The sequence below is a fragment of the Papilio polytes genome, unplaced genomic scaffold (assembly GCF_000836215.1).
Source record: "Papilio polytes unplaced genomic scaffold, Ppol_1.0 DF823923.1, whole genome shotgun sequence".
Classification (NCBI taxonomy): domain Eukaryota; kingdom Metazoa; phylum Arthropoda; class Insecta; order Lepidoptera; family Papilionidae; genus Papilio; species Papilio polytes.
The window spans coordinates 4,954,875-4,980,959 of NW_013525281.1; the positions used below are offsets into that span (position 1 = coordinate 4,954,875).

Here is a 26,085-nt window from a genome sequence, read left to right on the forward strand (position 1 = left end):
TATAACATAAGCTTCCCTTATTTTATAAATTTTAGTTTATCGCAAAAAAACAGAGTTGTAATGGCTGCCATGGAATCTGACGTTCATTTGTTTACGCGATTTCGGCGTTATTTTAAAGGAAAATACCAAAAAAGCTTTCGCTCGCGACTCCGTTTGCGTAGTATAAAAAAAAAACTAGGTAGCCTATGTCTTCCAGACTATCCTCTACATCTATGCCAATTTTAATCGAAATCCATTCAACCATTTAGGCTACCTAACACTAACAAACATCCATCCATCTATCTAAACTTTTACATTTATAATATTAGTAAGAAAATTAAGATTTATTCCTTCATCTGAACCTTATGTGATATCTAGTAACTAAAGCGCTGCGTGTGCAACGCGGGCGCCGACTCACGTTTGTTTGTGCGGCGGCGATCTCAAAGCGCGGCTGCAACGTTTCCTCTTTACGACCTCCCCAACTGTGGAACACTTTGTATCGTTATCCATTGTTTTATCAATTTCAATAATTTATCACTTAAGCGAGAACGGAACGCGTCTCTCCGCACATAAAATATCGCGTGATTCTTGATTTTTCCGAGAAGTAAACAAAAACATGGTGTAAACGACGGGATCATTCTATTTCTAAACACACGATCCGGTTGTTGTGATTTAAAATGTAATTATTTTCCTTTTGTCTATCATAAATGTGATGATGGAAAGCTGTACAGTATATCAAGTGATGGAGTATTTTGTATCACATAAGCTATCTTTAACCCTAACAGAAAGATCAGAAATAGTTACCACTATATGCTTAAACTAGCTTTCGCCGGTGACTCTGTCCGCGTGAAACTAAAAAAACAAAAGAAAATAGCTTATGTGGTCTTCCAGAATGTGTTCTACATCTCCGCGAAATTTCATCCATATCCGTTAAGCAGTTTAGGCTACAATCTATAACAAGCATCCATCCATCCATCCAAACTTTCGCATTTATAATATTAGTATGATAGTATGTTTAGTGTGATATACTTTTCACATAGGAAAATGTACACACGGAAAATATACGGTTTGCAAATTTAATTTCCATTAGACCTTAATGGCTTTAGCCATTGCTATCTTTATAATTTTTATACTTTAAACAAGTAAATTAAATAGTTTTGTGTGCTCTGTTTATCACATAAAGTATAGCAGGTGTGATACATTCAATGTCACTTGTAATCAATCAAATGGCGTTTAAATGAAACATGGTTATAAAAATTTTGCTGCGGGCGCGCCACCTAGCGGCGAGGCGTGGTACTATAATGAAGGCAGTCCATTAACTCTTTAGTGGCGGTTTATTGGTCTCTTAAAGACTGCTTTAAGTAATTATTGTGAAACGTATATTACATCGAATGAATGATGGCAAGGATTTAAATTTCTGCCGAAGCCTGTGGCTAGGAAGTCTCTTATTTCAGATAATGATGATTAGTCTTGTAGGTAAAAAAGTGGAAGCAAATAGGAGTGTAGCCGACGATAGGATCAAAGATAATTATTTTCACTAATCATCTTGTTTCCTACATGTCAAGGTAGCATACATTCCTACTGATCCGTATGAATGAATGAATCTCTGAATCTTTAAAAATAGTGACGTAGTTCATACATTTTATAACAGAGCGTGTAATGGAACGATATTCGAAAAAGCACAGAGTAACGTGTACAAATAGTGAATGATGATATAATTATAGTGTTCTGTGGGGTGCGGATCGGGAACTATTGACTATCGGGTGATAATTAAAATGGCACGTCGATCCCCGGGCCGTGCGAATCAACGAGTGTTACGGTAATAATAGCACCCCGGGTAATTGAGACGTCCAATCATCTCACCACTATTGTGTTCTTATTAAGTTTTTCTTTGTAAATTTGTAATTTATAATTGAAGGGTAAACATTTATATTTACAGAAAGCTTTTATATATTTTTAAAGGTAGTTAACGACTAAGTAATCTTCATCAACTTCACCTTAGTAGGGGACGAAGGGTCGCCACAGTATTTGCTCCGTTTCCATACATATCTATCAGCTATCATATATTCGATCCGTTCTTAAGCTAACCTCTTTCATACAATTCGTCCATACTTTCTTCAGTCTTCCTCAATCTTTGTAAACATCCACATTTAATGTTATAACCTTCTTTGTGTCCCCATCCTCATAGACATGCGTTAACATGTATTGTAGGTTAAGTTTGCTATTCCGTATCATAATAGTGGATTTATTCAAATCGTAAATCACATTGAAAATGTTTTAGAGAATTAGTAAACACTAGTTCTTTTCGATCGTATTATCCTGATTCAAGTTCTTACAAAAACCTCATTAACAATCTAAAGACCTTCGTAATATGTCCATTGAGTTTTTAAACAATCAAATATTTAGTTAACGTATGAATCACGCATCTTCCGTGGATATTGTCGACGTATCTCGGGGTTTTTGCTTTCCGCTCCACGAACACTGTTGTTGACAAATTACATTACAGTTGTATGGAACGGATATTATGTTTGAGATCACATATAAGAAGAATGAGGTTAAAAAAATATGACGTAATTTGACATAGCATTTTGTTTTACTATACTATTTTATAAATAACACTGAATAGATTTACCGCTTTCTTTTTTCTATTAACAGGACTGTGACGTCATAAATACACAGATTATTCTGCATTTTAATATGTTACGATAAGATTGAATAAATATTAAAATATACTTATAACAATAAGTGCAAAAATTGTTTATTTTATTATCAATAGTAATCGCAAAGCTACATAAAAACTCATTACGAAACAATACAAAAAGCATTGACGCATTTCTCTCTGGTTCATTATACCGATATAATTATTACCTTCAGTACAAATACATCTTGTCTATAAGAATGTTAATTACAAAAGTCTTTACGAATACCACGATAAGTACGGACTTAATAGCTTTAAGTTCTAATCTCTAGCCGAGCTACTGCACACTTTCCTGTATTAATTCAATAGAAATATATATCTATACTAATATTATAAAGAAGAAAGATTTGTATTTTTATATGTATTGATATAACTCAAAAGCAACTGAGCCGATTTCAAAAATTCTTTCACCAATAAATAGCTGCGTTACTAAGTAACGTAGGCTGCATTTATTACAATTTTTCGGCATGGAAGATGACGCTAGCGTCAGCCTGTTTATTATAATGATCGATTTTAAAACAATTCATTTTTTTATTGTAAGAACTGTGGGTAACCTAATTAAAAATATAAAACACTGAATTTTCGGAAAATGTAGAACTTTATTCATGTACCTTTAAGGTAAAAGGTAAAAAGAGTGAGATTGAAGATGAACCATGATAGTGTTTTTATTTCCATGCTATTAGCGATACGCGGAAATAAAAGATTTTGAACGTCATTTAAAATATTTTATTAATAATATGATAATTCATAGGAATGTATAAATCTTTTAAAGTAAGGATTACGATTTCATTTCGTATCATTCTTTCAGAAATCGTTTTTATTAAATCCTCTTTCATAGCACCCACATGGCGACTGACCATTTTGCCCATACCATTGTTTCAAAGTTTCTCAGACGGATTCTACGAAACCCTAGTCAATAAGCCGTATCTATTCACTTCTTCTGATAATAAAGTAAAAATTCTTTCGCCTTTTGTTTTGTGCATTACGAAAATAACATTTTAATTCGTCATTTGAAAGGGCCTTTGCCTGTTTCCCTTATTCTATTGTCAATTTTTATTGCACTTATTTTATTTTACGAATTATCGTTTGTCGGCCGTAGGTTTAAAATATTTTATTGCTTCATAAAAATTGTTTAAAAAGGAATAAAGTAAATGAAGTCTCCGTGATCTTATTTCTTTTTCAATAGATAAGAATTGATTGTTAAGAATGGAATATTATTGAGTAAAACCAGCTTATATCTATCTATGAGGCTTTGTTTTATTTAGGTTAGTTTATAAATGCACCTTTTTAAATTATAACAACGGAACAAAATACATTTTTTAAATGATATAGTTTTAATCAAAATCGAACAGTAACAAGCTATGAGAATGTCTGATCAATTTGGCGTACGTTGGTCTTTTTACTGACAATATTATGACGTCATAGATCACCTTCATTTTTTCGTTGACAGTCCCGATTCTCGTAAGGCAACGGTCCGCTTTCGGGGTTTCCCCTTAGACATATTCATTATTGTGCTTTGGAAAAGAAATAGTAATAGACCAATTTTCATTTGTTTTTATCGTTACTGTTGGCGATTGGCTATGACAATCGGTCATTTATTATCTTTCGTATGATATTTCTAATATTACTAAAATCTTATTCCTCATATTGATTTTAGTAATGTACATATATCTTGTTCATTGCTATATATTAAATTTAACGGTAACTCGAAACTTTATCGTGTGTCCACGCAACCCTTTGGTATCAAAAAACCTGTCACAATAGTAACCCGCAAGCTGACCCGTATCTGTGCGGCCCGTATCGCGGAATGCTTCCACTTTACCCCATTACAGATATCAATAACGAGATAAAATCCACCCCATGCAATCCCGTCAAATTCAATCACCAGATTTAATTGATTATTTGTGAAATATGAAATTATCCGTCCAAAACCAATACACAGATCTACCACCCTTCAATTTACACTAATGACGCTGGAACCCCGATGTTATTTTGTGTGCAACTTTGAAACGTCACGTTTACAATTCGGCACATCACTACATTACGTAATAAACCTGCGGTTAAACAATTATCTTTACACATTTAACGTACGTTTTCATTAATTTTCAATACCGTCTGTGAATTACGATTCTCTTAACCCAGATGCGGTTTCAAAACATGAACATTTATTCCCAAGATCCCAAGATATTTGCCGTTATTTTTAACGAGTCATTCCGTACGTCCGTACTGCAATATTTTAAACAATACAAATCTTTCAATCGTCGTACTGTGCACATAGATTATAAAACAAACCCAATTCTCAGAATAGCCTTGCGCATTGTATCCACACGTTTGCTATTTATAATTACAACTTATAATAGCTGTCTGAAAGAAAAATGTAACGACACGTTTTCTATGATTGCAATTTTAAACTTACCGCGCGGAGATAAAGTCGAGAATCTATTATGGGTTTAATCGATTTAATACCGTTTAGAGAGCAGGTAAAATATTTTAATTTCGTGGCGATCTGGTGTGGCGACAACCCCTGCGCCGGTTCCGATGGGGTGGAGCGGCGCGTCTAGCGAAACCTTCCGTCTCGCTCCCTCTTGCGCGCTTTTCTTATCTTTGTCTCGCCTATTATTGTCATATCAAGATTCGAACATTGCATTTTGTTTCCAATTTTCAATTTAGTTTATATCTGATGTTGGCACGGGCTAGACGTCTGGCGTGTCGCCGTCGCGCTCTGTCCACGTGCTTACGTCGCGCGTTATTTTGACATATTTTTAATTGTTACCTATTTCTGGTGGATTATTGACGATTTTATGTGACTTATTGGACTGTGATATTATAATAAATGGAATTCATGGATTTCTTCAACACTTTGATGGAAGAGCAGCGTCAGAATTCGCATAATGATCCTCCGAAAATGCCGAACTTTTTCGAAGTTGATAAGAAGAAGGTATGCAAATATTAGTAATTTATTAACTTTTAATCAAAATTACCTTGACATAATTATTGATAAAAGCTTTATTGATGTATTAACTTGATTATGTTTATTTTTTTATTGTGAAACACATTTGAACATTTCTTTATTATCAAAATAACAATTTCCTCTAATAATAACTTAATTTATATAACAAATCGAAATCTTCTATCAAAAGACTTAAACGCATCTGAAAGCTCTGCAATGTTATATTTTTCTTAGTTACTAAATGTTTGAAAGTTTTTAAAACTTTATTATTTTATTATAAAGTTTGTTATGTTTTATGTTAATATTCCCATTAAGATCTTTGTGAAACTTTATTACATTTCAATGTTAGGTCTAATCAATCCAAGGTCTTTCAGAGTATGAATGACCTCTTAGTACCGAACGTCACGTGAGATTAAATTCGAAGGAGTCCTAATTACATATTTACTCGCAAAACAAAATAATAATTACCTTATCAAGTTGATGGAAACTTTACAACCATTCTTAGAAATCATTTCGATTTTAATATTGTTTATGTAACAATTAATGAACAATTATATTGAATTCAAACGGATGTCGAAATAGAAACAAACAAATTAAAGTAACTATTCCGTTATCAGATAATTTAAACGATAAGCCATTTAATAGTTATGAATAAATACTTTTAAGATAAGAGTACTTGTAGACTTATAAAAGTTGGTATTTATTAAATTAAATCAACTATTTAATTGACAGCTCTAAACAAAGAATGTCAATCTATAGTTTTTTCATGCGTAAAAATATATTTTCGTAGACAATAGATGGCGCTAGTAGTTTTTCGATTTACAGATCGGAAAACCATTTTTCATAGTATGTTCATTTGTTTTAATTGGAATTTACTCCCTTTTAAATGAAACAAATATTAAATTGCGTGAAACAGGCTTTTATTTTATAGTTTAAACTTTTTTTTAGGAGCGATAGCTGAGTTTTTTTAGTTTTATTGGTACATTCTAAAGGATTAAAAAGATTAAGTAATTACTGATACTGGTTATTGTTTAAGTATATAACCTTCATAGCCGATATTCTCTAAACAAAAGACTATTGTATAAACAGGAATGTAGAATTTTCTAGAAATTTCGCTTTTGTATCGCAACGATTTAGTACAATATGGTAGGTATAAATGTTTTCTATAGAAATACTCTGATTCTGGGATAATTCCTAATACATTTTTCCTATTATTTTTTTAATGAATTACTGGAAGAAAGTTCAATTATTATTTGAGAAATAACCTTGATTGTTATCTATACTATTTATACTATTATAATAAAGCGTAAACACACACTTCTTTGTTGACTAAGGTGTTAGCAATAACAGCATATTTTTGAATAATTCTTTTTTTAATAAAAAGCTCGATACTTGCGTCACGCTTTAGGCTATATGTTTTCACGACATTTAGGGGGTAAATATTTTGGATAAAAACTCTAATATGGGAAAGATACCATAAGTTGCTGCCAACATCAAGAAAGCAAGATTGCTAAAGTTTGTCATGTCATGTCATTTTGACATTTGCCATTAATAATTTGACACATGTAAATAATAAAATTACATTTTGTAAATTTTATGCGGATGAAACCGCACGGAAACAGCTAGTTCGAAATACCGATAAAAGAAAATAATAATTGTTTCATGTTAAAATATTTACGAATAAATGAATAAGAAAGTAACCTTATAAAGTCTTCATAATAATTCTTAAAAACACAAGTTATAACAGTCAACATCTTTCATTGCATAAATTTTAAAGCTTGAAGAAATTAAAATTAATTCAACGTGACAGAAAATGCTTATTAATTTATCTTTTAATGAGCCTTGACGAAATTATAATAATTAAAAAATTAAATTCCAAACCGTTAATTATATTTCATTATTGAAATTAAATGCGAATATTTTAATATACATACGGGTATATTTTCGTTTCGGAATGAGAACTCGTTTGTTAAAATGTAGAACTGACTCTTAATTGATTTATGAATATTAAATCTTGGAATAAAAAGTTCGAATTCGATCTCCGCAAGGGTCCTTTTTATGTGATTGTTAATTATAGGCTTAATATAAGGCGATACAGAATTAATACTGCCATGAGGATGGATTAAAGTCCAACGGATTCGTTATAAATTTGAATTATTTATGATGCATTTAATACTAGTTTAATCTCAAGTCGTTAATGTTTAAAATAAATCGGGATGCTAAATGATGAATGGTATTTGAGTGCTTATTTATAAAATTTATTACAATTATTCCTAGAAAGGTGTTATTGAGGAATCGTAAAATATTTGACAGATTTATTAATTAAGTTTTATTAAATTACGATCTATTTTTATTTATTCTAGAATGTAATTCTTGTTTAAGGAAAATTAAGATCAAAGAGCACTCTTTGGTTATGTTTGAATGACAAATAACTTTTTTCACCTAAAATCACATATACTATAGGATATTCTGGAACGCTTAGGGTCCAATCTCACAGTGACGTTTCTTCTTATTACTTGGAACATCTATACTATTGTAATAAAGCGTAAACACACACTTGTTTGTTGCCTAAGATGTCAGCAATTACAGCACATTTTTGAATAATTCTACTTTTAATAAAAAGCCCTACACTTACGTCACGCTTTAGGCTATATATTTTCACGCCATTGTACTTAGGGGGTAAATATTTTGGATATAACCCTAATGTGGGAAAGAGACCATAAGTTGCTGCCAACATCAAGGAAGCAAGATTGCCATAGTAAGGTAATTTGACAAATGCAAACAATAAATTTATAGTTTCATGCGGATGAAGCCGCACGCAAATAGCCAGTTACTAAATAAATTTATTATGTAGGTACTAAGTGAAATTGATCTCTGACCTTTTTAAAAGCTTTTGCTTTATTACACATTGTCTTTTTAACTTTAATATAAAAACTAGATGCTTATAGTAGCACTCAGTAATGTCAGGGCTGGTCAATCACGCGGTCACCGATTATTTTTATGAGCAACCTCCGTTTTATTGCCGGATAATGCGTGAAACGTATGATTTTATAACCGGGCACCTTATCGTAACTATCGGATTAAATGCCCTTTTTATCCGTGTTGATTTATCAGACGTCTACGCTTTAAGGTTTACTGCAAACGATTTTATTAGGGAACCGAAGCAAGTCGTATAAATATGTGATCACCTTTTATTGGAATAAATTCGTTTGTTAAATATCGTCTGATATCATTATTTTCGTATATTTAAAAAGTTAACTTTATTTATTATTATATCACACATTTTAGTAGTTATTTTACTGTTTTACTAAAGATTATTTATACTAGAATACTTAACTTAAGACTTTCAAACTCCTTTGAATGAGATCTTATTTTCTTTTCTCATTTTATTCTAATCTCATCTTGCTACAAGCTTACGTGCCTTGTGCAAATTTCTCCTTTATTAGCTTTAATATAAGTCCGCTTAACATATCGCAACGTCCAGCTAATTCGTAACATTGGTAAGCAATGCAAATATATCGACAGTCGGACGGCGACTGTGAGTGCAAACTTGCACAAAGGAAGAGGTTTGTTGCGCGGGGAATTAGCATGTCGCCGCTGTGGTCATCCCTGTTGTGTGTGTGCGGCCGGGTCAATGACCACAACACCTGCACAGCTACGCGCAAACGCATGTGCGTGTGCGCGTGTTACCAAGGCTCTCGGACGGTGGAAATCTTTGCAAATATTGTGCGTGGAAATGCCAATTTTCAATACGATGCTGTTAATTGAAAGCTATGCATTTACGAATAATAACACAGTATTATTACCAACATTTCGGGGAACATAAAATTCGAATACGGTATGTCATAGAAGAGTCATGGCACAATAAACTTGAGTCCGCTGCATAAATTAAAAAAAAAAACAAGGAAAGAAAAAATTTAGTAATTGGTGCCCCTATAGTATCAAGGACAAAAATATATGAATCTTACATATTTTTCAGATGTTATTCAAATTAACTCACAATAAAGACTACTTGAAAATGTTCTGTGTAGGCTCGTTCGTGTAGATGGCGTTGCGGCGCTAATACTTTTTACACGCGCTGTCCGTCTCAACCCTCGACCGTATTGACACATTGCCTTTGTCACTGTGCGAATTAAAAAAAGTGCATTGACCAACGGACAATGAATTACTTTTTGCTGTATGAATGGCGAAGGAATTTTGTAAAGATATTTATAGGTTATGTTACATGTTAACGAATGAACGAGTCACATGAAAATGCAAGGTTTTTTGTAGGAAAACAAATTTTAGCAAACTATAATGAAGCATTTATCCATCGTATTTGACGAAGAAAGAGGTGTGTCTCAAAAACTAATAGAATAGTAATTCCTAAAGAATATTTTAACACGTAATCCGGTTAGAAAAGCGTTTAGATTTGCAATTTATCGGTCAAACAGATCTGAAAGAAATTCCGAAATCCCATTTTACCTCTATAGCAACTTTATTTCAACGACATATTTAGTAATGAATATAAATAATGCTATTTTACCAACATAATATCTTCTTTATTTAACTCATGTTAGTTTTTTTTCACGCTTTTAATAAGTATTGGCAATGACGTAATTGAATAATCTAGAACAACAAATAAATTTAATAAAGACGCTCGAAAATTATTTAGTCTGTATAATGTTGTGACGGTCAACTGATTGGAAGTTGACAATTATAGTATGTAAGAGGCTTAATGGCCGCCAGATAATTGTGGTCGCCAATAGATTTAGCGGAGGATTAGGCCCCCGCACCGCGCCGCCCTACACTGCCCTAAGTCGCCCGCCCAAGCGCGCGGTACTAACTACATCGAATCTATTAATTGTTTTTATTTGTCACACATTGCTTAGTTTTTTTTTCTGCTTTTGTGTTTATTAAATGTTATGAGAAAATACATAATTCGTCTACTGGTTTCTGCTTTGTCATGTTTTTTTAAGTTTTTACTTTGTTTAATGTTAGTTAAAAATGCCCACTTACTACCGAACGCAGAGTTATCTAATGGGACCTACCAGCAGCAGTGAAATTAATAATTATAATTTGTATAAAGTAGAATATTGTACATCGCTGGGGGAGTTATGTCAACACGTAGCATATTCGCTAGCAATCGTCACCCTCTCCCTCGCCTGCGGGCGTAATGCGGTCCCCAAAATGTTCATCTAATTGGAGATCAAAGAGAGGGCGTGTAATCGTGTATACTGCCTGTATACTCGATAATTGTACCACGATACGATGTAGGGTTACTAGATGTGGCCCTACTAGTTCCACTTATTGCTTGTATGTTCGATAACTTTACAACTATTTTTTTTAAAGAAAAAGTTGTTACTGGTCTAAGTGGTAATAAAAGGAAACCTACCTAGTTTTGTGAAATAAAGCTTTTCATTTTGCCATGGTTTTAAAGGCAAATTTCCATTTTAAATGGGCACTTTTTGTTATCTTTTGAAATTCAACAAAACTTGTCGTTGTTTTCTATTTTTTTTTACCGGGCATCAAATGTAGGTTTTATTTTTTTACGAGAAATATCGTAAAAATCAATAAGTATCAGTTTTTAAAATGTCACATCCAGTATCCGTATTTCAATGTAATGAGCACGCGTTGGTGACCGCCACTGACTATTGTTTTTGTCGATTACGCGATTGCTTATCCGGAATAAATCCAGCACCGGACACCCGCTCGTATGACACGCTTCACTCGGTATGGGGATGGGGACAGTAGGTACATTACTATGAAGATTATTATTGAATCGTATGAATGATCTATGAATTTAGCAAATCTGTACAACACATATTGTTGTCAAATCCTGCTATAAGCTTTTTTATAGTTGTAAAATTTAAATAATTATTGTCAAACATCATTGCTTGTTTAAACACACGAGTGTTTCCCGTTGGACTGACTGCTCACTGATTGGTCGACCCATTGGGATTTTTTTCCCATTGGACTGTTTAAATCCATACAAACACTAACATAGTAAATTGATTGATTTTAATTAAGTTTATTTTGAAACTAAGTAGCATTACATAGAATAAAGATATTGTATGTGTCTTTCGCCCGCGACTCCGTCCGCGTAGAATTAAAAAAAAAGTGGGTATCCTATGAGTTCTTCCAGACTATCATACATCTAAACCAAATTTCATCGAAATCCTTTCAGCAGTTTAGGCAACAAACTCTAACAAACATCCATCCAAACTTTCGCATTTATAATATTAGTATATGATTTATTACAATTGTGATATAAAATATACATTTAATGTATGTACGTTAGTACAATTGAGAGAGATCGGTCAATAAAGTGCTGAGAAAAGCAAAACTAGAAAACATTATTCAAGACATTTCGATAAACAATGGCATTTGCTAACGGTACATTGTCAATATAACATGATTTTATATCCGTGGATGACGTTTAATAATTTTAATACATTTGTAAGACAATTGGAATTGACTTTAAGATTTACGCGCGAAACATTGTGGTTTTCGCTAAGAGTTACTTTTCCGATTGTATGGAGAATGGTTTGTGATGTTTACTACTTGTAAATGTCATAATTTTAAATGTCTAATCTTGACTAACATTATAAAAAAGAAATATTTATATCTTTGTATGTAATGGAATAACTCAAAAACTACTGGGCAGATTTTATAAATCTTTCACCGCTAGAAAGTTACTTTTTTTTCTTTTTTTTTGTGACTAATTTGTCACTGTTTGCCTTGAAGAGGCACCACTGGGCTTGAGGTGGCCGAACGCGGATGGCGCTCAGCCTAAACCTCGTTTATGAGTAACTAAGGTCAAAGGCTCCCTCAGGAGACTCGGCACGAGCCGTTACTTCGTTATAATTACCGGATTGGGGTAGAAAACTACGTTATCGCTGTAATTTAGACTAGATTTTTAATTTTCACGTGGACGAATTCGCGAGCAACAACTAGTAATACTAGTAATCTATACTAATGAGAATTTATTAACAAAACATTGATATAAAAACCTATGTTGTTTGATTTTAAACGGGTTTTCAAATATTTACAATAATTAGGCAAAAATAAGCATTTCGAATATAATTTTGACAGTACAGTTAGTTCATAGTGGGTCGGTGTCAATCAATCATAGAATGTGCCCGAGGTCAGAATTAACCATAATTTTTGTGTAAACACTAACGGAACTCGTTTACCAGCATCGGTTTCTTTATTTACCACAGTACAATGTTATTAATGTATTTGTTCTATAAATGTCCTTAATACAAAAAAAATATAATAAAAAAGAACAGAAACCTTTGTATTATTTTATTCATATATCTATTAAGCATTAAGTAAAACTCCCACATATCACTTAGTTACGAAACTTCGCACAATCAACGGAAAGTGATTCTTAGATTTATGTGTCTTTAATGGACTTTTCGTCTGAAATCCGAGGGCATTTATGTTTCGACAACGCTTTCCTCGTATCAATTGAAGCTTTGTTTCAACGGACAACGCCCTTTACTCTGTTGTGCCGCGATAAAAAATTGTATTTCCCAATTTAAAGACATAAGCGAGTTTTTGTTTTCTTATTTTCTAAAAATGTTTGAACGTTGAATGACGTTTTAAACTTTCTATCTTATTTTAAAGGTTTGAGTTTATTTGAAATATAGTAAAGATAATTCTGGTTTCTTCATGATATATTCTTTTAAAGTATTCTTGGTAGAATATTCTAAACACCACAACAAAATTCCTTAAGCATTTCCGTTATACATTCGGTAAATTCTATGAGAAAAGACAATCATTTAATTATGCTGAAAAGACAGTGTCCTAACTTCAATGTTTTGTTATTCACACATTCTTTTAATGTTGAAAAACGCTATATCTTTCGCCTTGCGCCAAAAGTCGACATATTTGTTTACCTCATTACAACTCCGGTTAAAACTGTGGTGCAATTGTGCGGGACAGGCACCTGCCCTACCTGCCTTGCCCTCCTCCGCATTGCCCTCTACTGCCCTCTACTGCCCTCGCATGACAATTAAACGCCACCACTTTACATCGATTCTTTGAAACGTCATTTCTTCAATGAAATCGATTTCGGGAGCTTTCCGTGAAAGTTCAAGTAATTGTGTTGTTGACGGACGAAATTATACATCGCGTTTTTATAATAATTGCTATAATTTGCTGCGGCATTTGTAATTTCATAATTAAGATGTAAGTACGAAAAATACGGATATAATGTCGATTAAATAATTATGAGTTAAAAATAAGCAAATGTCAAGATACAAATTGGCGACAACTTTACGTTGATTGGGGAAATATTTTTTAAATAAAACAAAAAACAATCAAAATAAATAAAGTCTCTTAAAATATTTTAAATTATTTGTGTTGTTGATATCGGGTTAATAAACCTTTACTCGACATTAAAATAGAGTAAATATTTTCAGTTATAAAGTGCGTTAACTAAACTATAATCACGTTCACAGTTACGTGTCGTGACTGTTCTGCTGATTTCCTGACGACGCAAATAAATTACGACTACACATATGCGAAAATATTACTCGCTACCGTTCGCTATAATAGTAATTACTATATGCTATGAAAATAGGTCGACTTATCGAACTGACGAACACACGATTAGACATTAAGGTTGGTCGTTTTTACGACTTGTTTGATGGAAAAAGTTACATTGTTGAGGTAGTCGAACGACGGAAAGCGGTACGCGATAGGCCGTAATTATATTTGCAGCGCAATAAGTGTTGCATTGTATGCTAAAACCACGATGACATTATTTTAATAAGCAATAACTGTTCTTTATTGCAAGGTAAAAGAATTGCGAAAACTAGAATAATTGCAAATAAACGCAGACTACGCGCGTGAAAAGGTTAACGTGCTTTGGCTCTACGAGAGTTTTAACATATATGGAAAGAAATGACGAATGTACAAATTGTTTTTTTTAGAAGATCATAAAATAATCAAATAAACAGAACCGACTTCCAAACACAATACATTAAAAATATAACATTCCCAAAAATTCCTTGCATTACTTAAACCTTCCTTATTGTAGCTGTTATGTATGTTGTACAATTATCATTACTTTGAAGTCAGAATATCTTTTTTTTGGGAAGACGGTCAAAAAATACACTCTAATTTGTATTAGATTTAAGTATCCATCAAGCTATCAAATGAAATTGACTCCATTTTAAACAAAATAAATGAACATTCTAGAATATCTGGAGCTTTCCTTGTATCTAAAGCGGTTAAATCGTAATGAATAAACCAATAAATCGCGCACGAGACCCTCGAATTCATCATATAGCATTTAGATGTAAACTCAATAAGTGTAAATCTGCGGTATTTCCATAAACGCTCGTCGTTCGTACAGGGTTCGTTCGAGTGCTTTATTTATAAATCCATCCTTACATTACAAGTGTGAATTATCGCTTGCAATTTGAAATTGTCTTGCGGCGGCGCGCTCGTAGTTTAGCTTCGCAGGTTTCGCGGGTACATTTGAGGTGTTATTTAACGTACTATATCTTTACTCGTATAAATGTCTTATTCACAATTAAAGTCACAACAAATTATCAATGCAAATTTCTATAAGTTTTAAAATACAAATTATTAAATTGTAAAATAGGTAATCAAACACACAATGAACAGTAAACAGTAGCACTGTCTTACTTCTTATTCATATTATACATGCGAAGGATTACATGGGTGAATGTTTGTTAGAGTTTGTAGCCTAAACGGCTGAACGGATCTCGATAAAATTTGGCATAGACGTAGAGAATAGTCTGGGAGAACACATTGAGTTACTCACTTTTGTTCTTTTTAATTCAACGACGACGGAGTCGCAGGCGAAAGCTAGCAATGAAATAAATTATCTTTTAAAACAAAGAGTGTTTCTTGTTCCAATAAAAACAAATAATTGTTTCAGAGGTCCCACAGTCACAAGTAATTGTATAACTTTGAATTTATGTGATAATCAGATACTGAAGGTGCAAATACCAATAAAATGGAATGATGTGAGACGATATAAGCGCCCAATACAATAGTCAATCTTAACACAATCGTCCGCATCTGTGTCAAAATCAATTTTAGTGCCTGCGAACACCTTGACCCGAACAGACGTTTGATTTATATCATTCGTGATACATCAATACGAACGTCAGATCAACCTTGGCTTACGACTGTAGTATGATAACTATTATTTTGTCCACATATGGCCGGTTTCCTAGCTACTTTAACTATTCGTTAGGGTTTTGGTTCAATAATTTTATGACATGCGTAATTTGAGTTTTACTCCGTTGAAACTTAGTTCAACCGAACACTTGTAAATGATAAGGTAATCATACTTAATATTCTAAATGCGAAAGTTTAGATGGATGGATGGATGTTTGTTAGAGTTTTACAGAACTGGTTTCTATGAATTTCGATTTAGATGTAAAGGATATTCTGGAAGAACACATAAAATACTTACTTTTTTTTTAAATTCCACGCGGACGAAGTCGCGGGCAAAAGCTTGTGATGAATAAATATAAACTTCAGTAACAAAGCATAAGATTCAGTTTTATATCTTGCATGCAATGTATTCTAGCCATGAGTCCATCTGTCACAGGAGCATGCTATTCAAAGTTCCAGTATTCGTTATTTATGCTACAAAATATTTGATGCTACAGGAAGGTCGTCAGTTTGTAAAGAGCTGTTGTAGCGTATTCCGGGGAATTATTACCAAACAGTATGATGTTTTACAATATTTATTTATTTATTCAGGCGGAAGGGGAGAGTCGGTAATTGGCGCACCACAATGGAGATTACGCGGCTTAACGTTGAGTTTTGTCATTCAAATATCGGCTCGGTGGGCGACAACAAACCCTGTTATGATAATATTCCTGTCGTTTCGTACGTTTGTACGCAAAATCTTTACATAGGAATACTTGACTGCTTTATATCATAATCGAGTACTTCCTTACAAGAAAAATTCAAATCTTACGGTCTTTGTACTATTGTAACTTTTTAATCTCTTCAACTTTAAAGATTAGTCAAGCGGAAAAGAGTTCACACATTACTATTTAAAGCCATGTTTTGTACCATTTTTGTTCCCTGGTGACTATTTTCTGAAATTGCGAGTAGCCATTGACCTCTATTCGGTTTCAATATCACCGCATTATGACAATTTTTTTTTTTCGACGTGAAATGCGTCTAATGCTGGGTTTCTGAAGTTACAACTTATTTTTTCATTACCTAGTGACTCAGTGTTAGGTTGACATATGTTTCAACGGAGTAATACTCAAGTTACGTAGTTCGGAAACGCATTTCATTACCCAAAATTACTAACGGATGGTTAAACGGTTATCATTAGTTATTATTATTATTATTAAAACGTAGCTGGGAAACCGGCCATAAGGGGGTTGACATTATGTCCTTAATTTATACTGTATAATAATTATGTGAAATGTTGTTAACAACAAACTTTCTCGTTAAGCCATTTCTCACCTTTTGCATTTAGATTTGTTTTTTCGAGTTTCTTAACAAAGATGTTTACAGCTCCAAAATTATTTGTCAGTATTCGTCCAAAATAGAATAGATCAATATGGCTCTTTTACGCGACAAAAGACTTCATCTTAAACGAATGAGTTAGGTTGATCGGTGTCGATATCACCTAATGAGTGTAAACGCGAGTTATACGGCAACAGGCGACCTCTGGCGCATCAATCTTCGCGATCGTCACTGTCCGCCGGTTGCGCCCTCCGCGATTAATCACCCGCCAGAACGTTTTCGATTAGCGCCGGATAATGCACGAAGAAAAAACATACAACGTTCCAATTACAAACCATCGGCTTTCGTATCATTTGTTTTAACAAAGGGTTAGATGCAAACGTTAAACTTTTGTAGATATATTCACTTTTTAATTCAACTTCTAAATATTATTTCAGATTTTCTACGTGTAATATATCTTCTATTGATTCGTCAAGTATGACAGTCTTCTGTGAAACCCGCGATACATTTCGCACGCTCTAAATGCCCTAACGCCTAGACTATTTAATGAGGCGTTATACAAATATATGAGACGGAAACAGGAAGCGTCAAATGGCGTTTCGTTGTTTCCACGGCCCAGTTCTTTGGCGTTAAGTGCTCCGATGTAATTGTCCGGCCAATGCAAATAGTGTGATGTTTGATCGTCGCCAGGTCGCCAGCGTCGCTTTGACACCGCGTTTGAACATTCGCCCATTCTAATGTGGACCGGATGATGCGTTGTATAGCGGGATTTCCTATTTGATGACGTCATTTGATAATTCGAACTTCAAATCTCACTAATAAATTCCCCTGATATTACTCGTATTTAAATGCTTAGCAAACGATCTGCGGTTAAAAACCTTGTAGTTTTTTTTTTACTTTTTAAAGTCTTGTGTAACTTTTAAACTATTTACAATAATTTATGCAATAGGTATACTCTTTAATATGCATTGAAAGATATATACATAACACAGTGGTAGGCCTTCGCGTCAACGCTTGAGTTCAGACTAATCAAACAATTTTATCGCTGCCTTCGACTGATAAAGCGCTTTATCTGCTTTTTAAATTGCAAAGTGCGTTCAGAAACCGGATATTGTACAATTTGCTACCAATGTTTTGTCAGTTTATGCACGATGGGGTGGCCGATTACTGCAGTGTGCAGTCTGATAGTAACTTGTATAGGGATGTCCCCGTCAAATCTACGGAATAGGGTTGTACAAATTTTAATTTTTGAAATAATTAAATTTAATTATTTGTAAAGATTTTACGTAACTTGTTTTTGTATTTAGTAGCTTTAGCAGTAATTTTGTTTTGTGAAATTTTGAACAAATCAACAAGAAAGCAGGAATACGATTTTTATATATTTTCTGTTTGATATCGCGTTCAATAATTAGAACTAAATAATGTAGATAGATATAGGTGTTTTACTAACAGGTTAATTTAATGGTTACTGGTTAATTCATAAGGTATGAGTGAAATAGTAAGTTTTTGTGTAGAACGGTTACATTTACCCGGACATGCGGGCGCACGTGTGCCCTGCGCTTCACTCCGTTACACATCGCGCTTCCTATATCGAATATTAATTTATGAACTGTTCATTAAATATTTATAATAACTACATATATAACTGCATACCGCTTACATAAAGAAGGTGTCAGAATCTTCGTAGTAAAGCCGTATTTGGTACAATGACATCTGTGGTTGGTACGCTTTAGGAAAAAAAATAGCTTTTTCAGCCAATTAGATTTTGTTAAATAAAAATTATCTTTAAATCTATAAAAAAAAGATATTTTTGGAAAACATTGTTTTAAAGACATTTTTTAATAGACAACTTTGGAAAAAGAACCTTTCTGTATTGACTTCTCTGTACTATGTGTTATTATATCTGCCACTTATTTGTTAATTTCTATAAATTAATTAAATTGTCTCCATTGTTTTAGTTATACGAGATCAGTGACGACCCACAACGTAAGGAGTTCCTCGATGATCTGTTCTCATTCATGCAGAAACGAGGTAAGTTCTTATCCCATATGAAACTTTTTGATACAACCTCCTTACACTTATCACTGGCCACTTATACTTCTTTCATCGGTGCATCATTATCCAAATTATAAAGACCTGTGTGTTGTATTTAGTTTTCTATCTGAGGGTCTTAATTGGTTAGATATGAATCTAATGTTTGTTTTAGATAGATGGTTAGGATTGAGATAGTGCAAGGAATGATTGACGATATGAAAATTGTGAATGAAACTAGTTTTTGTTTATAGTTTTATGTCAATGTGCTTTTTTTAATTTCTGTATATTTTTCTTAATATCAAGAGATGTTCTATTCCATACAATAGTGTTTAAATAGTCGTCTTCGGTACCTTTATTAACTACATATCTAAACATGTTTTAAGATAGCATCATCGATTTTCTTGTCCATTTTGTACAAGTTATACCTTCTGTAATAAATATAAAATCTTTCTTATCGATTTAGATGAACATTAATCATAGAAATATCGATTGTTGAAGACCTGTGTAACTCCAATGTGGAACTAATGAGGGCGCTAGTGTGGGAATTCGCCACAACAGTGTTATCTGCACAGATAATCATTGTGTTTTAAATATCATAATAGAAATAATTAAGCGAGAGATCGTTCGATCGCTCGGGGCGTTGAGATCGTGCGCGGGCGCGTGATTGATAACCGTACAACTTACCTTCTCTCGCACACGGATATGATGATATGCTATCCCTGTTCCTCATTAATTGATCTCCGTTGCAAATGGCGCCATCAATGTCGTACAATTGATGTACGATCGCAGCTTGTCGAATCAATACTTATTGTTGTACAATTACTTCGATATCGATAATGCGTTCCCCTCACTATTCATTACGTCACTACTACGTTGTTCTGTACAGTATATTTTAGAATTTAAAAGTGTTATTTATGCATACAGTTGTGATTTTTAGGCAGAATTTATTGTTCTTTAGTATTGAATTCAGTGTGAAAGTGTCCCAATTACTTAATCCGGCCAATAGGGTGTAGGGCGGTGCTACTGTCCACGCTCCAATGTTTATTGCAAGCGAGTAATTGAAACAGAATGTTGTTTTGGACGCCATTCACACCGTTACTGATTGAAATATTGACTTTATCTCGTAGGCTACTTAAGATTTTATTTATATCATTTAAATAATATTAAGTGTCTAATACAATTCCAGAACGTTGCAAAAAACGACATAAAAGTTTCTTACTATATTGCAATTTGGTAAAATTTTGATGAACTTCTAATATTCATCTTGGCTATATCGGACTAGCCACAAAGATCCGTTATACATAAAGAGTTTTGTACTTGCAATTATGTTACACGATGGTGTAAATCAGTCCATAAAGTCCGAGTGTCGAGGTTCGCGATCAGAACAAGTCCGGCTTATCTCGTTCGGAATAAATTATTATTCAATTTATCACCCTCGGTTGCGGCCAACAAACTTCTGGTTGTTATTACGCGAGCCGCGATAACGGCGAGAATTAATCGATTTGATTGTTTTTTATATCGATTTGTATACTATCGCGATCGGATTAGAATCGAAGGGTTTCGATTTTGTTTCTAATGTTTTATTGCATTTTTAATTGGATTAGGTAAATGTTATTGTAAAAATACCAAAATTATTGTTAGTTTAAGTAGCTAAGCGCCTTTCCCACTAAATTGTAAATTGCCTGATAACAATGCAACTTGTAAAATGTGATGAAAATATCGGATTTTGTTCCCTTATTTGAGACAGTGACGTCATTTTTAAGCTATCTTCGCCTCTATCAGCCAGTGGTGGGACAGGCCCTTAATATTACCTGAGATTAGTCAGTCATAGTTAACACTTTTTTTACCATTTTTTATGTTAGAACCAAAGATAATCAGCCAAAGAATAGATAACGCATACCCCGAGGCAGTTAGACACATAATTACAGTTTTATATTGCCATGTCATAGCAAACATCAAGTTTTAATTAGTAAGAATTAATTTATTCGAGGTGGGTTAATCCTCACGTGAGACGAGAGGCATCACTCGGCCCGATCTCGGCGTATTAATAATGTTTTATCATTTATTATTGCTCATGAGTAATGAAAGTGAACCCGCCACGCCCCGCACCGCTCCACTCCGTCTTCGTCTCGCGAAAGAAAAAAACAACAGATTAAAAATAATATAGCTTTATATTTTTTTCTAAGTTTTTAAATCAATCACGGACACAAGCGTTTAATTTAATTTTTATTATGTAAATTCTAATTAAAGTGCAAGAGACTGTGGGTGGTTGAATAAATTTTAGTTTATGATACTTGATTTGTATGACAATGTTTGCGTATTGTTTTTATTGTAAAATTATTTATTATATCGTAGTCATACTAATATTATAAAGAGAACCTTGATTGTAATGAATAGGCTCAAACACGACTCCACCGTTTTTAAAAAACAAATCACCATTTGAAGGCTACATTACCCACAAGTAACATAGGGTATTTTATTAATAATTTCACGCAATAGCTAATTTAAAATATTTTGAACTATGAAGTCAATGAAGATAACAATTACTAATCGTTTATATCGCTCTTGATTTGTACATTAGTAAAATACTGTAACCACAATGTTTGTCAAAAAATTATAGGACATATGCTATGGTTAGTAATAAATCCATAATATTTAGTTTAAAATTAGTTTCTTTGTCGTAATGTTAGATAATTAGTTTCGTTAAATATTCAACCACTACCTTAACAACTACCGATAATGTAAACCAGATAAGGCTTATAATTTTAGTTAATTCGCACGTAAAGAACATCAGATACAATAATAGAAGTTATCTCGTCTTAAAGCTATCATCTTCAAATCACGACAGGCTTGTTTTGTAGAAATAGAAAGCACATAAGTGCGGCCGATGTTAGCACGTGACTGGCTTGTTAGCGGCTGATTGATCGGCTATCAGGCCAGCCCGTCCTTAACTTACAGGGTGATATAAAAATCTCATGTTCAAACCATGAAAATAACGAACGAAAAAGGCCTGTTTAGGTATTATATATAACCAAATCTTTTATTACAAAACATAGTATGATTTATTTGGTGTTTATGTTTTTTCACACTCAAAATTAAATAACTCACGATTTATTTTATTCACTCATATTGATATTGTATAGGTTTATTTCTTCTTGTAACATTTGAGTCTAAAGTGGTCAGTTTTTTTTATTTGATTACAACAGTTACAATTTTTTAATAGCGTTAACTTTGGGTTTGAAAATTATAGCGAGCTATCTCGTTAGCAATAAAAAAGTCAGTGTCAAAATTAATGTAATCGTAATTAGTACAAACACAATCAATCATTGAATCGTGAAGCAGCAATTTGTAAGTACATTTAGATCAGCCTGTAAGTGGCCGGCCATTGTTTCACTTGTTAATGGCGACTTCGCTATAACTAATAACATCTCATTCGGATTCATTTCCCGTGATTAATTATCTGTTTAATCGATATAAGATGTTGTGCCAACAGTCTTCTCCAATTTCAACCGACAACATGATTATCTAATTTGTATTTTATGTATACATGTTAGAGTTCATTTTTGACTGTTGTGTTTTGTACATAGATTAGATTAAAGAGTTGATCTATCATTTTTTTCATCATTTCATTGAAGATAGCCTTTTGTTGGAGGTTTAATTGGTGTCTTAAACTGGCTCGCGGTTAATTCGATTTCGAGCCGAGCTTTACCTTAGCTCATTTGCTTTCGTCTTTTTGTCTGTTAGTCGCGACGAGTGTTCATTTAAATTTGATTGATTAGACTCAGTTCTATGTAATTGTATAAAACTGTAAAACTTTAATATGTTCGTTTCAAAATGTATCCACATTTGTTTAAACAACTTTTCGGAATATCTTATTTCCTTAAAGATCCGTTTCAATATCACTTTAATTCTTGTTTTTTTTTTATCAAAAAATTACTGGCCATTTACGATATAACTTGGATGAATTATAATGTCACAGTATCGGAGAATTGAATTAAAAAAAGTCTGCCTCCGCATATGCCGTCAACATTTAATTGTCAAACTCGTAACGTGCTCTAAAATAACTCGTGGATTGATGATGCGATGCGATACGATTAGAACAAGGGTGAAGATTGATGATGTCTCGAGACAGGAATTATGTCGCGGTGCGTTACCGCGACACGGACTTTGGTGATTTTAATTATTGTTCTAAATGTGCAGACACATTTCGAAATTACGATCAGAGGTGCGAAACATTTTACACTTTTATAGACATTAATAATAGCTGGAATGGACTAACTGTTGCTCGCGACTTCGTCTGCATGTAATTAAAAAAAAAATAGATTATGTTATTCACTGATAACGTAGCTTGTTAATAGTGAGAGATTTTTTGAAATCTGCCCAGTATTTTTTGAGTAATTTCAAACAAAAAAAATCAATCATGTTTATTATATTAGTATAGATATATATCTCTATATTAAGGTTTTGCATAATTCAAATACTAAAACTTATTGACGTTGGATGAAAACATTTTATTTTGAAGGGCTTTTAAATGTTCTTTTAAGAAACAAGGGGTAGTGAATTAATAAATGTTTTGGCAAAGGTTTTCCCTTGTAACTTGTAACACGGCATACGTCAGTTACGAGCTACAACATTGTGACGGTCATCTCGCGCCAATAACGGTCGCATAGCGCCAGTCATGCGCGACCCGCCCCCACCCGCTACAGCTCAAGTCATAAGATTAGCGATTTTGAACATTTAAATTAATTTATTTTATCACTTTCTTTGATGAAATCCTATGACCTTCTTTTTCTAAACAGAATATAATTTAATCCAGGGCTCGTTAAAGCGTTTCTAGATTTAAACATGTTATTAATAATTGTAACATGGAAGATAACATACCTGAAACGAATAGTTCTAAATAAAAAAATAATAAAAAATATTTCAACCAAGCTCTATAAATAAATTCTTTTTTAATGTCAGCCATCATTCAGTGTTTCATTCTAAAGTAATTGTATAAACATTATTGTGGAATCTAATAAATGTTTTAAAATGTAAAAAGTGCGACTACAAAATATTTATAAGCATAATTTAATATTAAAATGCAATTTCAATATTTGACCGTTAGTACCATAATATAGAAATCGCTTTCCTCTCATGAAACGAGGCAGAAACCAGAAGCTTGAGTCTATCAATGTTTACGTACAATGAATGAGATGGGAGCAAGTCACCGCTTCAATGGTAAACGTTTTGATACGACTGTCGTGAACTAAACTTGTTAATTTTTAAATCAATCAGAAAAAGATAACTGTATTTCAATCAATATTTTTAGGTATATAATTCATCATCATCTCCTTATCCTACTCCCGTAAGGTCGGCGCAACAGGTTTTTGTCCTCCACATAACTCTATCATACGTCATCTCAGTCATCACTCCCTTTTTGATCATGTCACCTTTAGGTATATAATTATACAGATTAAAAATACATTGTCATACTAATATTGGTTGTTTACACAATAATTTTTTTCGAACTAACTTTCAATAGACATTTTATTTATGACCAAAAATTAAGACAGAATTGAAGAATCTAAGGGTAATTGTTTAAGAAAGTTCAGTACAATAAGGAATTGTGCCACTTGATGTGTTACACTTATTTCTACTAAATCTATTTATACCGTTTATAATCTTTTTTATCTATAGAATTAGAATACTAAACGTATCACAGTCAATTTGTTTGATTTAAATGAGTCCAACTATACAGGTGTGTTACTAATTTCAACGGATTCCTCAAAGATTACGATCTATTATTTTCGTCGTGTTTTCGTTGTGAAAAATGTTTCGAGACGTTTTGTATTGCGGTGTAGGCAGGCTCGGCGAGCGGCGGGCGTGTCGCGATCAAACGCGCGCCGGCAGCTGCCTACTAATACAAATAAAACAAGAATTAATCAACTCAAACGTAGTGATGTGACACCTATTATAAACGAGTATTTATAAATGTGTTTTATCTTTATTGGGTGCTAGCTTTCGTCTTCGACTCAGTTTGCGTTGAATTAATGAAAACAAAAGTAAGTGACCTAAGTGTGAAGAACACATTCTTCAAATTTCATCGAAATCCATGCAGTAGTAACATTATATTTCAAGGTTACTTATCACATTTTATGTGATGTTTTATTACATATATCGTCGTCTACGTAACATGCTTTTTATTAAATTAATATTTCAATGATAAGCGTTTAAGTAACAGTATGTATTTTGCAAACCATATGTAGTTACTTAAGTTAAAATTATCGATATTTATTTATCGACATTAACAATTTCAATAACGCACATCACTAATGTTTGCGCGATCTATGCGGCGCATGTCTCCCGTTGCGGTCGCCTTTTTCGATGTTAATCTCTCGACGAAATGCGTATTTTATTAATATATCAAAGACAACGTCTCAGTGCTACATCTTTATTTTAAATGTGAAAAAACTGTAACGATAACATTTACAACTCTATTAATATTCTTTATCTCGAATTAAATGTTTTGGCCGCTTTAATAAGTATAAAGTGTGCCGTTGATCTAAACGCAGTTTTAATGCTCAGAGACGAAACGGCTCATTTGTTTCGTTTTTATTGCGCACAAATTGATATAGTGTTGTGTCTCTACGTTTGTTATTCTTTGATTTTATATGGAGCGTGGAATGAAAATGAATTAATTTCAAACACGTTTGTAATATTTGAATGGAACTCTTTTTATTCTTTTTTTTTTTAGTGGCTTCAATGCACAGTTTCGGCCTAATTTGATATTAATTAAGGTTAAATATTTGTCTTCGTTTTAAAATTAATTTGCACTTGAAAAAGATACATTTGTAAATTGATTTCTTCAAAAAATGAAAAATTGGAAAACGAAGACAAGCAGTAAATAGTATGGAATTTTAAAACGTGGGTTTGCAAATTAAATGACAAATTCTATAAAAGACTCTTGGGACATCTCGGATGG

At 33.0% G+C, this 26,085-nt stretch overlaps 1 protein-coding gene across 1 annotated transcript in view; it reads left to right on the forward strand.

Annotated features, from left to right (window-relative positions):
• Positions 1-26,085, forward strand: part of LOC106102123 (protein dead ringer) — a 104,049-nt gene that overhangs the window by 49,918 nt on the left and 28,046 nt on the right. Inside the window, exon 4 of the mRNA XM_013281533.1 lies at positions 19,046-19,118. Coding sequence (XP_013136987.1) covers positions 19,046-19,118 — 73 coding nt within the window. The remainder of the gene's footprint in view (positions 1-19,045; positions 19,119-26,085) is intronic.